This window comes from Micropterus salmoides, unplaced genomic scaffold, assembly GCF_014851395.1.
Source record: "Micropterus salmoides isolate LMB-PRFRI ecotype aquatic unplaced genomic scaffold, ASM1485139v1 Ms_hic_scaffold_14, whole genome shotgun sequence".
Lineage (NCBI taxonomy): Eukaryota > Metazoa > Chordata > Actinopteri > Centrarchiformes > Centrarchidae > Micropterus > Micropterus salmoides.
Genome location: NW_024040485.1, coordinates 11,065,727 through 11,078,851, shown reverse-complemented (window position 1 = coordinate 11,078,851; position 13,125 = coordinate 11,065,727). Strand labels below are relative to the sequence as shown.

The following is a 13,125-nucleotide window of genomic DNA, read 5'->3' as shown; positions in this document are numbered from 1 at the left end:
TATTACCACAAGGAGAGAAATAAAAGGTTTATTTTACCATCTGTGTTTTTTCTTTGCACACTAATAATAAATGTCAGCAGAGACCTCTGGGTGGTAAACACCCCCAAAGCACAAGTACAACAAATAGTGTTTCCATTGGGTTTACCCAGTAACATTTTGGAATTGATGTAGTGATAAAAAAATTCAAAATAAAATCTGATTCACAAAAAAGTAACAATAAAGCAAAAAGTAACATGTGTAACAGATGAATGTGTTCCTCCGGGCACTTCGTGAGCCCAAAACATTTTCCAAGTAGAGAGAAGCTTTAATTGGACGAGAATCTGGAGGTTCATGCACCATCACTTAGTGTCGTTACAGTCAGGGGGAAGAGAGCGGCTCTCCAGAGCTTTCATATGCTTTAAAGCACCTTTACAAAATACCTAATTCAGAAAATGACCTGTGATATCGACATGGTAAAAATGGAGCACGGCAGAGTTTACAGTTTTAAAGCCACATTTTAAAACTGCACTGTGTCACAGCTTTGGACTTCTAACCAAGCTCTCCTTTCAACAATTACTTAGTTTTGATTTATAACGAAAGACATACATGGAATGGAGAAAGTACAAAAAACAACAAAAAAGATAACAGACCATATGTTTCAGAAAGGCGTAGTATTAAAAATAAGCAAAAAAAATTCTGAATATATAAATTCTATGACTTAGGACAGTGCATCTTCCTTATGTATCCTGTACCTTCTAATACGTACCAGCAAGACATTTCAGAAAGACATTTGTTTTGGTCCTGTGTGAATGTATATTTCATGGTCTGCACAGCAAAACGTTCATCTGTGCTCCAGCATTCAGGTATTATGTGCTCCTCTTCCAGCCCATTTCCCTGCATAGCAAGCTCTTTCATTCACAGTTTGAGAGTTTTAACTCATTATTAGTGTTGGTTGGATGCGACTGTGTACGTTCCTTCGTCTGGGAGAAACTACTTGAAGCAGACACCTTGTGTTTTCCAGATGTTGTGCATTTATCTAAGCCACAAAGCCTGAACCCTTTTTTGGTTCTGTTATTCAGGCAGGACATTTATCACTCAGACCAACATATATAATGACTGACATGTTAAATTAAAAAGTGAGAAAAGTATATAGATTTTTTTCTTTTTTTTAATCTTTTCTTTAAAAGGCTAGTGTTATGATTCTCGTTCTCCTCTACAGAAGGGGTGTTTCCACAAAGCCAAATTCGAAATGACTTTTTATAATGATTAAGTTGTCAGTTAATGTCCGACTGTGGCTTTAAGCTAAAAAGGCCTTGTCTAACATGTATCCTCAACAGTAGATTCATATATATATATATATATATATATATATATGCATTAAAAACAACCCACCAGCTGGAAGGAGGGGATGTTCAGTTCATCTGTCAGGGGCCGTGACCCCCCTGCCGACCCCTGTATACAGCAACCTTGGAAGAACTTTGTAGCCTCGCTGGCTACCGATAAAGACGCCCCGATGAGAAAACTGATATCAGTGCAGATTTACATGATATAAAAATAATTAAGAAAGAAGGTAGGCTTAAGGGCAAGTGGTTATAAATGGCTGAGTGTGAGACTGGTTTTGGCAAATAAGCGTTCTACTGTGCATGTGCAGCCCTCGAACAGAAGGTTGATGTCGTCAGGTTGTCTCGTAACCATGCAGCCTGAAGACACTGACACGCCACATAACGCGTGCATGAGTGTGTGTGTGTGTGTGTGTGTGTGGGTGGTGTGTGAGAGCACAGACGTCGTGTCCCTCACACACACTCCTCTGCCGACATCAGGAGTGGGTTGATGTACTCAAACCCTTCAAACTCAGACTGGTCGATCTTCTTGACCACATCACTACAATGAACAAAAAGAAAAGGTTTTATTATTATTATTAAGTGGCACCAATTTATTAGAAAAGTACTTGTTATATTGATTATCATAAAGATGAAAAAGAGATAATAAAATAGGGACTCACTCATCATCAGGCGTGAGCTGGATGGGCTCGTTGGTGAACTGGGCGTCAAAGTTGTCCAGTCCGAACTCCCCTGAGATGTTGGGTTTGAAAGGAGGGACCACCTGCTTCTGCTCCAGCTGAAATAACAGAACAGGAATCAGGTGGGGAAACAACTGCCTTTACGTCTTTATGGAAATTAAAAATACGTGAGCACTGCCTGAGTATTTAAACTTAAGACTAATATTGACCTGCAATGAGTATTCGAATAATTGCTCAGTCCACAATAAGACAATTAATCTGCAAGAATTAAAAAAAAAAAATTCATCATTTCATTCATTTTTTAAAGCAAAAATGTGAAAAATTTTCTGGTTACAGCTTCTCAAATGTGGTGATTTGCTGCTTTTCCTTGTCATATATTATAGTCACTGAAATATCTTTTCATTTTGGACTGTTTGGACAAAACAAGCAATCACTGTGGGTCTTGGGGAAACTGCACATCACCCTCACCCTTTTTTTGGACAATTTCTAGATGATAAATGGATTAATTGTGAAAATAATTGGCAGATGAATCAATCACGGGAGTAGTTGCAGTACTTGAGAGATATACAAACTGTAATCTGGCCTGGAAGCTGTGCCTGTCTTTTTTGTTAAAAGCACTGGACACGAGCATAAAGATGGTAAAATCTTTCTTTGTCCATCCCACCATAGATTCCTGGCCTGTTTCCATAAATAAATACTACAGCTGAGTGACCAGCAGCACCTCCTTCAAAAATAAAAAAAAGCTTGACCCATTTAAAACAGTGACTAAAACCTATGACGCACTTGTTCTTCTACTCAGTGCCTCTGATTACATTTATCACAGTGTAGTCTGGCTCTCATTTGTTTCTCTATCTGCAAGCCAACAACTACTCCCCCTGCAGGCCAAGTGGTGCATTGCAGCAAACTTTTCAGATAAGTGTGTGCACGTGTTCGGGGGGGGGGGGCGTGCGTGTAAGCTGATCCCTTCAGACACTCTGACCGACTGTTGGGTCCCTTCTCCAGACCAAACAGGGAAAGAGAGGTCATGGTGGCGAGCTGCCCTGTCTGTCTGTCACGTCATCCAGCAGTGCATGCATGTCTGTCTGTCCGAGGAGATTAAACGTGCCTGTTCATTTACACGTGTGCACACTTTCACAGGTACACTTTTTTTTTTTTTTTTTTTAAAAACACACTTCTCTTTATTATACTATAAAATTCATGTTTATAAATTACTCTCTTCTAACGCAATATGCAATGCATTAAATGTATCTGGTGTCGATAAAGGGATTCATTGTTGTTATTTTTCAAGCACAAATGTCAAACATTTGCTGGTTCCAGCTTCTCAAATGTGTGGGTTTTCTTGCTTTTCTGTGTTTTATATAACTGTAAATTGACTATTTTTGTGTTTTGGACATTACCTTAACTCTGGCAACTTGCACTTGAAAAAATAATCAACAGAATAATCAATAAACAAAATAATTGTTTGTTGCAACCCTACACATAAAATTATGTCTACATCAGGCTCTGAATGTGTCGACAGCACACCACAGCTACTGAGAAAAACTATACGACATTAGTTTCATTTTACAGCTGTAGTCGTTATTAAACCAGAATGTCATTCACTATTAAATTACAACTTAACTCATCGCTGAAACTGAGTATTTATAGTCCTTGTTTAACTATCAGTGGGCTTTCCATAAATGTTCTGCGATGCTTAAAGGGATAGACAGATAAAACTTTAGAAACGTCAAGTTTGATTTCAGTTCGATCTTTCTGACCCAAACCCAAACGCAGCGGGACTTCTGTATAGGAATGTGCGAGTTCTACGGTTAGTACCAAAAAAAGGCCCTTCTGACAGTGAGGCAAAGCGGTGGAAATATTCTTAATATAGCGTGTACTTGATAGCTTGCAACTGATAGATTTCTTTTTTAGGTGAGACTCTTTATGTAGCTAAATAAGTTTTTCTGCTGCCCCCATTTACAGCAGTGCATTGCTCTGCTTTCCTGCTGGTAACCCTGTCTGCTTCTCCAAACTGGGGGAGCACTGTAATACACCGACTCCCTCATACAACCACACTTCAAAATACCCAAACTTTCCTTTTAATATTGTCAATTCAGCCTCATTTACCTTGAAAGTTTTTTTTTTTTTTGTAATTGGTGCAGACTAACTGCTGTATATACAAGCCCCTGTTCATTTTCAACAGCAGCCTTCACATTCATGACCACACTCAGTCTTAAAGTATAAACACTCTAAATGGATTACAGATCAACAAAAACACCTTTCACAGCAAAAGGCAAGAAAGTACTCAAACGTATCCAATATTAATCACTGAAATAACTGGAATTTAACTGAAGCTTAGTGTAGTTCAGTATTTCATGAGGAAGCCAATGAATTAAGCTGAAATTTGACTTTTTAACGGCTTCCTTATGATATTCATTGTCATTAGGAAGCCATTAACAAATCAAAAATAAGTCAAACTGATGGCTTAAATGGCTGAGACAAATGAAAATGAAATGCACATCCATATTTCAACACTTCTACTCATTTCTTTTCCATCTTGGTCTGTCCAGGTCTTCTAACTGCTCGTCTGAAGAATGTGACCCCAAATCATTTAGATGTGACCTTCTGCTGTCTAGTAGCAGCTTTCTGTTTTTCCTTCTCTGCAGGATCAATATACAGATTGATGCTGACCTATTTGGAAACCGGCATGAACTGATTTCTTTCATTTGAGATGATGATGAAAATTGCAATTAAGGCGATGAACGAGGCATGAAAAGTAGAAGAGCGAGGGAGAGACACAGAAACAGGAAGTGAATAAACTCACATGGTCCCAGTCGACATTTCGGAAGAATGGATGGCCCATGATGTCTGCAAAGCCCGTCTGAGGGTGGCAGCCTAGACGCTCCTTGGCATCCTGTGGGAGGGAGGGTGAGAGACAGTAGGAGAAAGGAGAGAATTTGCGAGAAAGGTGAGAGATGTCATTCTCAGGGGCCGGCACGAGCCAACACCGTTTAAGGCTGATCCAGGCCTGTCTGACTCCTCCTTACCTTGTTGAGGAACCCCTTGAGGACGCTGGCGGCTTTGACTGACAACGAGCGGGGGATTCTGATCTGTTTTTCCAATATAACTGCAGGAGGTGAGAGGAAAAGGTGAAAGGGTATGAGTCTAAAATGATAAGGGAATTCACAGACACTCCTGCAGTTATCACTTCTATCCTGTCGGGTATTCTCGTGTTGAACATACATACAGCAGCCTTTCAATGACGTGTCAGCAGCTTTAAAAGTGTCTTGAAATATGACTTTGTCTGTCAATTGGTGACATTTTAAATCCCATCTGTCCTACACTTTCCTGGCAGCTCTAAGAAAACCCTGACACATTTTGACCGTATTTACACGACACACTCGCATTCACACATTTCCCTGTAACAGATGGCATGTGCCTGGTACTGGGAGAAGGGGCCATTAGAAAGGTGTCAATACAAAGGTGTTACATGCTTCCACTCTGCTGTTTTTCCTCCTCCGGTTATAAACCTTCAGTGTGTGTGTGTGTGTGTGTGTGTGTGTGTGTGTGTAACCTTGGAAGAGGTAGTCTTCAGTGTTCTGGTCTGGGTTGTCAGAGCTCCCGACGATGTCAAAGGGCGACCGGCCCGCCATCATTTCAAACATCAGCACACCCAGCGCCCACCAATCCACACTGAACCCTGACGATTGTAAATTGTATGTGACAAATCATATTTCTGACATGAAGGCAACATGGACAGAGGAGATATATTTTAAAATAACCCAAAAAGAAATGCAGCTCATTGGCAGAGCAACCAAAAGGTATACAAGTACCTGTGTACAATTCTCATTATTGCATAAACTTCAAATTACTGCTTACAATTGTACAACACATGCCAGTAATTTAAGGTTATTATAGCGACCACTTCCACTGTGAAAGCATCATACCAGTTCAACAATTGCAAGGAACTTAAGGAAAAAATAACTAAAACTTGTCTAATGACCTCAGAGCAGAGCAGAGAAACAGAAAACACTCCACATTTTAGTGGAAAGCCAAATGTTCACAACCTAAAACCTAAAAATGAGAGGAGCATCACAATGTATGAAATGTAAAAGAAACAGTGAGGAGAGATAAAATGTTTAAGGTTTAACATTTCAAGGGTTCTTTCATTTTCCCAATCTTTTACAGAAAAAGGCCAAAATCCCTTATAAGAGGCTTGTTAACTTTTAATTTGTTATTGTACACTAAATAAAGCAGTCTTAAAGTCATTCTAATTGGTCACTAGCTGTGAGGGCAGGACACACGCAAAACCAATAGCACATGTGTTATTTAATTGTGTTATTTATGTGATTTATGTTATTTATTGTGTTATCAGATAACCTAAACTGTTTATCTTCCATATTTCCATTTTCTATTGCAGTAAAACAGATTGTCCTGTAGTGGGTCCAACAGGAATCTTATACATGCATATAAAGTGATTGATGCTGGAACAATTCACTGTTCAGCCTGAACCTTTTTCCACAGCAGACATTTTGACTCGTCATTGCAGGAAAAGCACAGCTGTTACCAATAACATTAAGGATGGCTTTGTTCTAATCAAGCGTCCCAGTAAGATGTTGACAGTGAGCCAGCACAATACCAGGAAAAGCTAAATGGAATTAAACCACCATTAATTTTTATTATTCACATCTGTGCTTTACCTACTGTGACATGTCAAAATGTCCTCAAAGGAAAACACTTGTTTTACTGTGGAAAAACACTGGAATGATCCTTTAACAGCAGAACTTAACGCTATGATACTGCTTTTGGTTACCAGGGAGATCTTTTTCTATTTTTCTATTAGTGTGTTTATAAATAATGTCACATACACCACTCAGTTACAATGTAGAAAATGGTGTTTCACTTGACTACACTCAAACTTTGATCTTAATGACTGTAATGGACTTTTGATTCTTTTGATTTGACAAACTTTGATTCATGTATGTTAGTCATCATCAACCACTACAATGTCACAATTGCTTCTATGATTCTTTTGTTTCTTTTTCAAATACAGTTTTTGTATTTTTGATTGCTCATTATTAGCTTTACTTATTTTCAAATTTTCCTATTGTAGTATCTTTTAATTTCAAAAGATGCACTATTGTAGCATTAATAATCATACAGAATCACAGACTGCATAACGCCTCATATACTGTATCATTCCAACAAAAAGGATAGCATTTCTTTTAAGGGCTTGTATTCTGTAATTCTCACCGTAATCCTCTCCTCTGAGTATTTCGGGGGCGATGTAATTGGGGGTACCACAGAAAGTGCTCGTTGTATCGCCTGGTCTCAAGCCCTCCTGCAAAAACAAAAAAAGATCAGTCATGAGATCATCTCAGAGGGCTGTAAATCAACACTGGTGCAACTTTGCAAGTGCTCTTATCCAAGGGGCATTGTGGTATCATGAGAGCCTAAATCTTTCACACACAGCAAACCTGAAAACCACACCTTGCACATGCCGTAGTCTGTAAGTTTGATGTGTCCCTCAGAGTCCAGCAGCACGTTGTCCAGTTTCAGATCTCTGTAGATGATTCCCCGCTCGTGGAGGTAGTTGAGCGCCAGGCTGATCTCCGCTGAGTAGAATCTGAAAAAGAGAGAACAATTCAGGCGTATTCACAATCACATGTGCTTACAAAAAAAACACTGAATTACATAGATCTTATTCCTTTTAACGAGACAGGAGCAAAAAGGTGCGACAGAGAGCTCGACTCTACCTGGCATGTTCTTCTGGGAGTTTCCTTTGTCTCTGCATGTGGAACATGAGATCGCCACCGTTCACATATTCAATAACAAAGAACAGTCTGTAAAACGAGGCAAATGTTTTAGAAAGTTAAAAGTTTATTTCTTAACTTGAATACATCATTTAATGCTGTCTTCCTTTAAAGGACCTGAACACATATTTTGTCAATTAGCTTTTTATGATTAGTAATGAACACACACTCCTCTCCTCCTCTAGAACAGATTTGGTTATTTCACATGAGATTTATTTTATTATTTATGATTATTATACACCCCCCTCATCAAGTCCCACCCAATTTGAAAAATAATGTTCTCGTATCACGTAATATGAAGACTTCATAGCCTCTCTTCAGGTAGGACTCCAAATGTAGTTGCGGCTAGGTTAATCGTTTTCTCAGAAACAAGTGACAGAAACACTCAAAGCGGGTCAGACCGTGTAGCCTTTTCTAAGAAGTTAGCCACAGATGGAGTAGATGTGCTAGGAAACAATTCAGCAGAACGTCGTCTGCAAACGGGGATTTTTACGTCTTTTATGTGGCCGATTAATTTCGGCGGCCGAACATTCGGTGCATCCCTAATGGAAATTTTATATTTCTAAACCAAGTTCTTCAGGGGCTTTAATCATGATGGGGATCTTCCTACGATCACATACACACTCTTAAAATGACATTGTGATACATTTTCAAACCATAAAAATCGGATTATTTTTTAACTAATAACTTTTTGAAGAAACCGTGTGACTCGTAGAGGAGGTATGTTCTCACCTGCTTTCTGTCTGAAAACAGGAGTGGAGGCCAACGAGGAAGGGATGATTGGAGGCCTGCTCAAAAACGTGCTTTTCTGTTTGGACCCAATCGATGTCCTGGAAGACAAACACACAAACAAAAAACATGCCTCAAATGTAAATCAAGAGAGCATTCGGACATGGTACCCTTGAACTTAGAAAAGCTGAATAAGCACAGTGCTTGATCGACCATCCTGTACAGATAACGGCTCGCTCATGTGAACGGTGGGCAGCAGCAGGAGAAAAGGGCTGAGCCAGTAGAAACAGGTCTCTATCGATGGCAGGATGATAATATGTCTGGACACGGAAGCCGCTCACGCTGACAGGGCAGGGACAGCAGAACACTTCACCATTGATCTAAAGGCACTTGTCAATTTGTCAATCACGCTAAGTGTGTCTAATCAAGGCTAACTACTCCTGGTGCCTCTGGCCGTGCTGCTACATGTGTACGTCGGGATCAATTTTTGATGACATGATGGTTTATCTACACCTTCTTAGAAAGACCGATGGCTTTGAAATAGGCCTGTCAACTTAACACAAAGTGTTTCAGACAAATGTTCACCGTGCTATTAAATAACACCTCACATTGATTGAGCTAATTGTATTAATTACTGATGGCAGTGACAGAAGACTGATGACTTCACTATTAACTAGCTGCCACATCTCAATAGATGGAGGTGTTATTGTCACTGCATACAGACTTAAAGGGACAGTTTCGCTTTTCAGATATGGTACATTTTTCCTTTTTAAGTAGATATAAACCTCTGAAAAGATCGCGGTCTAACTAAACTAAGTCACTCGTTTCACTATCAACAAATAAGTGCGATTACATGAAACGTCTCTGAAGTGATCAGACAATGAATTGATAAGTTGATCAATATTATCAAAACTTGTTTTTAAAGAAAAAATACCAATCAACTCTCTGGTTCCAGCCTCTCCACTGCGAGGATTTGCTGCTGTTCTCTTTCATACCGGTTATCATCATTGTAGATTCAATATCTTTGGATTCATTGGACAAAACACGACACTTGAATACACATGGGAACATTTCGGGAAACTGAGATGGGCATTTTTCACTCTCGTCACACTCCTAGTAAATGGTAAAAGAAATTGCTTCTTTTTATGGGGTAAATACATTATAACTAGGCATGGGGTTTGATAGCAAAGGGCTTTCACTCTTATTTTTTTATTGTCTCATGTTTAAGCCATCAAATTATATTTAAACAAAAAATAGGGACAAACTTTGATAAAAAGACCACGTACCATATAACACGTAATGAAAACAAAAGGAAAATAATTAAGGCCTTACAAATATCTGCTGTTTTTATTGGGGTTAAGTCTTTCAACGCATTTTGTCACTGCTGTGCATAATTCATTAATCCTATCCTAATCCTAATCATTCAGTAAATATGAACCAAATGAATCACAGATTTTTTTTCCTGCATTTAATGTAAATTGATTGTACTTTTGTGTGCCTTTCTAGTCTTCTGACCACTCAAAGCACTTGATAATATATGTCACATTCACACACTGATGGCAGTGGCTGTCATGCAGTGGGTCCCAGCAACTCATCAGAATGGAACAAACATTCACACACCGATGGAGGAGCCAGGGATCACACCACCAACTTTATGATTAGGGGACGACCCACTCTACCTCTAGAGCCACAGCCGAGTTCAATCAAAGGCTGACCTATGATTGGATTCATAATTCCAACATTTGGACTTTGATGGTATGTCATACATCATCGTTGTTTACCTCATCGTCATTGACAAGCTCCTTCTTCACCACTTTCATGGCGTAGATGCGCTCAGTCTTCTTCAGCTGCACCAACAGCACCTTGGCATAGCTGCCTCTGCCGATCACCCTCAGCAGATCGAAGTCAGCCAAGCCCAGACTGGAAGGCGATTTCCCCGTGTCTCTACTGCTCCGCGCCTGGGGGGGGGTTCACACAGAGCGAGAGGACAACCATGAGAGATCATCCAAACAGTAAACAACATCATGTGGATAAACATAAAGTCAACTCCACCACAATTTGTCATGATACATTTCAGTCGGTATTCAATGAACTATTGATGGAGGTGGCGATTTGGTTTGTGCAAAAGGGTAATTTCCTCCGGGTGATTTGTAAATGACATTTAAACCAGCACAGTAAATCTTAGTAATGACTTTCTTGTCTGTATTAAATACCATCATGCTGCCTCCATTAGATTAAGAGCTCGCTTTATTAGTCCTACTTCTCAGTAAACCACCTTCATCATTTCCTCGCCTATTTTTCTCTCTCTTCTCTTCTGTAATCTGTTCTGAAGTGAACCGTTTCCACTACCTATCCATCTAACCTCCCTTCACGTGACGACCCCTATCCACCAGAGTCAGACATGGAAAACGAAGATAAGATCATTTGGCTTGCCCTCTTTTATCGCCGTCTATCTGTGTCCAACTCGATGCATTCCATCTTTAGGTCTCCTGCTCTGTCCAACAACCTCCCTCCAACCCCAGACTGGCCATTAATCAGCCTCTGGTGTTAAGAGCTGTGATAAAAGGTTACTTTATTAGCTCGAACAAAGGAAATCAATACCCACAGTGCTGCAAGGGTGCCTACGTCTGCATGCTCTCTATATCACACATGCACAGCACAGGTGGAAGAAGGATCACCCAAATGTACACGATGGCAAAATAAGCAGACAAAACCCTGCTTTCAATTACAGGTGATCTTTCTCGCACAAACAGTGCTGCCTTCTCTCTCTAAATATACATATACACACATCTTGATAACATGACAGATTGACAGACTATGAGTCACACATCAAGGGCGTTCTCTCACCTCTTTCTCTTCTCCATCGTAAGGCAAGCTTTCTCTGGAGTCTTTATTCTGAGGGCCTGAGAGAGAGAGGAGAAAGTGACAGACAGACAGAAGGAGAGGGGGAGGCAGGAGAGGGGGGAAAAAAATAGGAGACATGAGAGATGGAGGAGGAAAAAAGTAGGTGAGAGACAGTCACACGCTTTGTTCACAGCCCTGCAGTGCTGGAGTCATTTCTCTCTGCTTGGTTAGAAAAGAAAATACCCTGCTGTATCCACCCTCGTTTAACAATAACACAAACCAAGAATATTTTAAAGAGTAAGCATTATGTAACTATTTTGTACATAAATGCAGAGAAGAAACACATCTGCAATGATCAATTAAGCCATCATGTTCAACATTTCTAAAATAAACAAATGTATCTGCATCACAGTGTTTCAATAACAGCACCCCACAACCTCTAAGGTGGCCTGCCTCTATAGTAGAAAGAGTTTCAACTGCCTCACTAACAATAGCAACAAGGATCCTAAGCTCTCTCATTCCAGTCAGCCTATCAAACACCTGACTGGACTTAAGTCTAGTGCTATACATAAACCCAAAAAATGCAGCTTGTAGTCTGGGTGGCCGCTACTATACTAATGCCAACATGAGTTAAGTTTATTTATTCTGTCTGGTGATATTCAATATTTCTATTAATGTCAATAAATCCCATGATAAAAACTGAAAACAACAATTGAATGATCCCACTAACAAGTGTGCATCCAGAACCTGAATATCTTATATTCCTCTGCGTCTTAGAGCTCCATCATTGTCCAAAACCATTAAAAACACGTGAGTGAGCCACACTGTTGCCCAGGGTGACATGTTCCTGTGTTTTGATGAATGTGGACACTGTGATTTATTTTGAGTTCATCCCACAAACCTCATGCTGCTGCTGTATACACTCACCCTTGTACCAAATATGCAGGTAGAAACAGTCCAACAAGAACATAATTTAATCCTTTTTGAGTAACATTTGTTGAAAACAGGTCTCCGGCTAGAATTGAACCGGGAACGTTGCAGTTATTTGGTATGCGTCTTAACCACGAGGCTGCCAGGATGCCTCTGCTTTAGCATTTTAAAAAACCCTGTAAATATGTGTTTGTGATCTGTTTTGAAAGATTTACATCTTCCAAACAGAAGTGGCTTGGGGGTTAGAGCCAGACACAAGCTGGGAAGATCAGAGAGTACGGGGGAACGAACTGTTGGTTTGGGTCTTTTTATGACATATGTTAACAATAACAAAAACGAAAAATATCAGCAACCTTATTTTTTTAAGAATAGTGGCCATAACCTGCAGGCAATGAATCAATTTAAGTCTTCAAGATTCAAAAGTGAGAGTGTGAAATCAAAAAGATTCGAACCCCCTTGGGTGGAAAAAGTAAAAACTCACACTGATGTTTGAGAAAAGCATAAATTAAAAGAAGCCTATAATTTGATAAACAGAGTTTGTCTCTTATGTGCTTATTCTTAAGTTATGTGCTTCGAAACTATCATTATTTTATTTTGTGTGAGGATGGAGCTTTCAATTATTTGTATACACTTTTAAAAGTGTGTGCGTGCATGCGTGTTACCTGGCTGCTCACTTGAGTCTAATGGAATCGGTGGGCCGGGCATCCCTGGATCCTAGGCAAACAACACAGGCCGTTAAGTATAATGAGCACAGAAACAGAATACAATCTTAAAGTATGTGTGAGTCATGGATGGTAATGTATCAAGCTAATGAGCATGACACTCGTCGCA

The 13,125-nt window shown here is 39.7% G+C and overlaps 1 protein-coding gene across 2 annotated transcripts in view; it reads right to left on the bottom strand.

The window, feature by feature from the left end:
- The window catches only part of prkci (protein kinase C, iota), a 35,797-nt gene continuing 22,672 nt past the window's right edge, over window positions 1–13,125 (bottom strand). Inside the window, exons 7-18 of one of the 2 annotated variants that reach the window (XM_038717619.1) lie at window positions 12,957–13,008; window positions 11,368–11,423; window positions 10,302–10,478; window positions 8,524–8,621; window positions 7,735–7,821; window positions 7,469–7,604; window positions 7,232–7,319; window positions 5,553–5,678; window positions 5,026–5,105; window positions 4,803–4,892; window positions 1,982–2,097; window positions 1–1,860 (exon numbers count right to left, since the gene is read on the bottom strand). In XM_038717619.1, the coding sequence (XP_038573547.1) occupies window positions 1,773–1,860; window positions 1,982–2,097; window positions 4,803–4,892; window positions 5,026–5,105; window positions 5,553–5,678; window positions 7,232–7,319; window positions 7,469–7,604; window positions 7,735–7,821; window positions 8,524–8,621; window positions 10,302–10,478; window positions 11,368–11,423; window positions 12,957–13,008 (1,194 nt within the window). In that variant the 3' untranslated portion in view covers window positions 1–1,772. The remainder of the gene's footprint in view (window positions 1,861–1,981; window positions 2,098–4,802; window positions 4,893–5,025; window positions 5,106–5,552; window positions 5,679–7,231; window positions 7,320–7,468; window positions 7,605–7,734; window positions 7,822–8,523; window positions 8,622–10,301; window positions 10,479–11,367; window positions 11,424–12,956; window positions 13,009–13,125) is intronic. The other variant, XM_038717620.1, reaches the window with a different exon arrangement.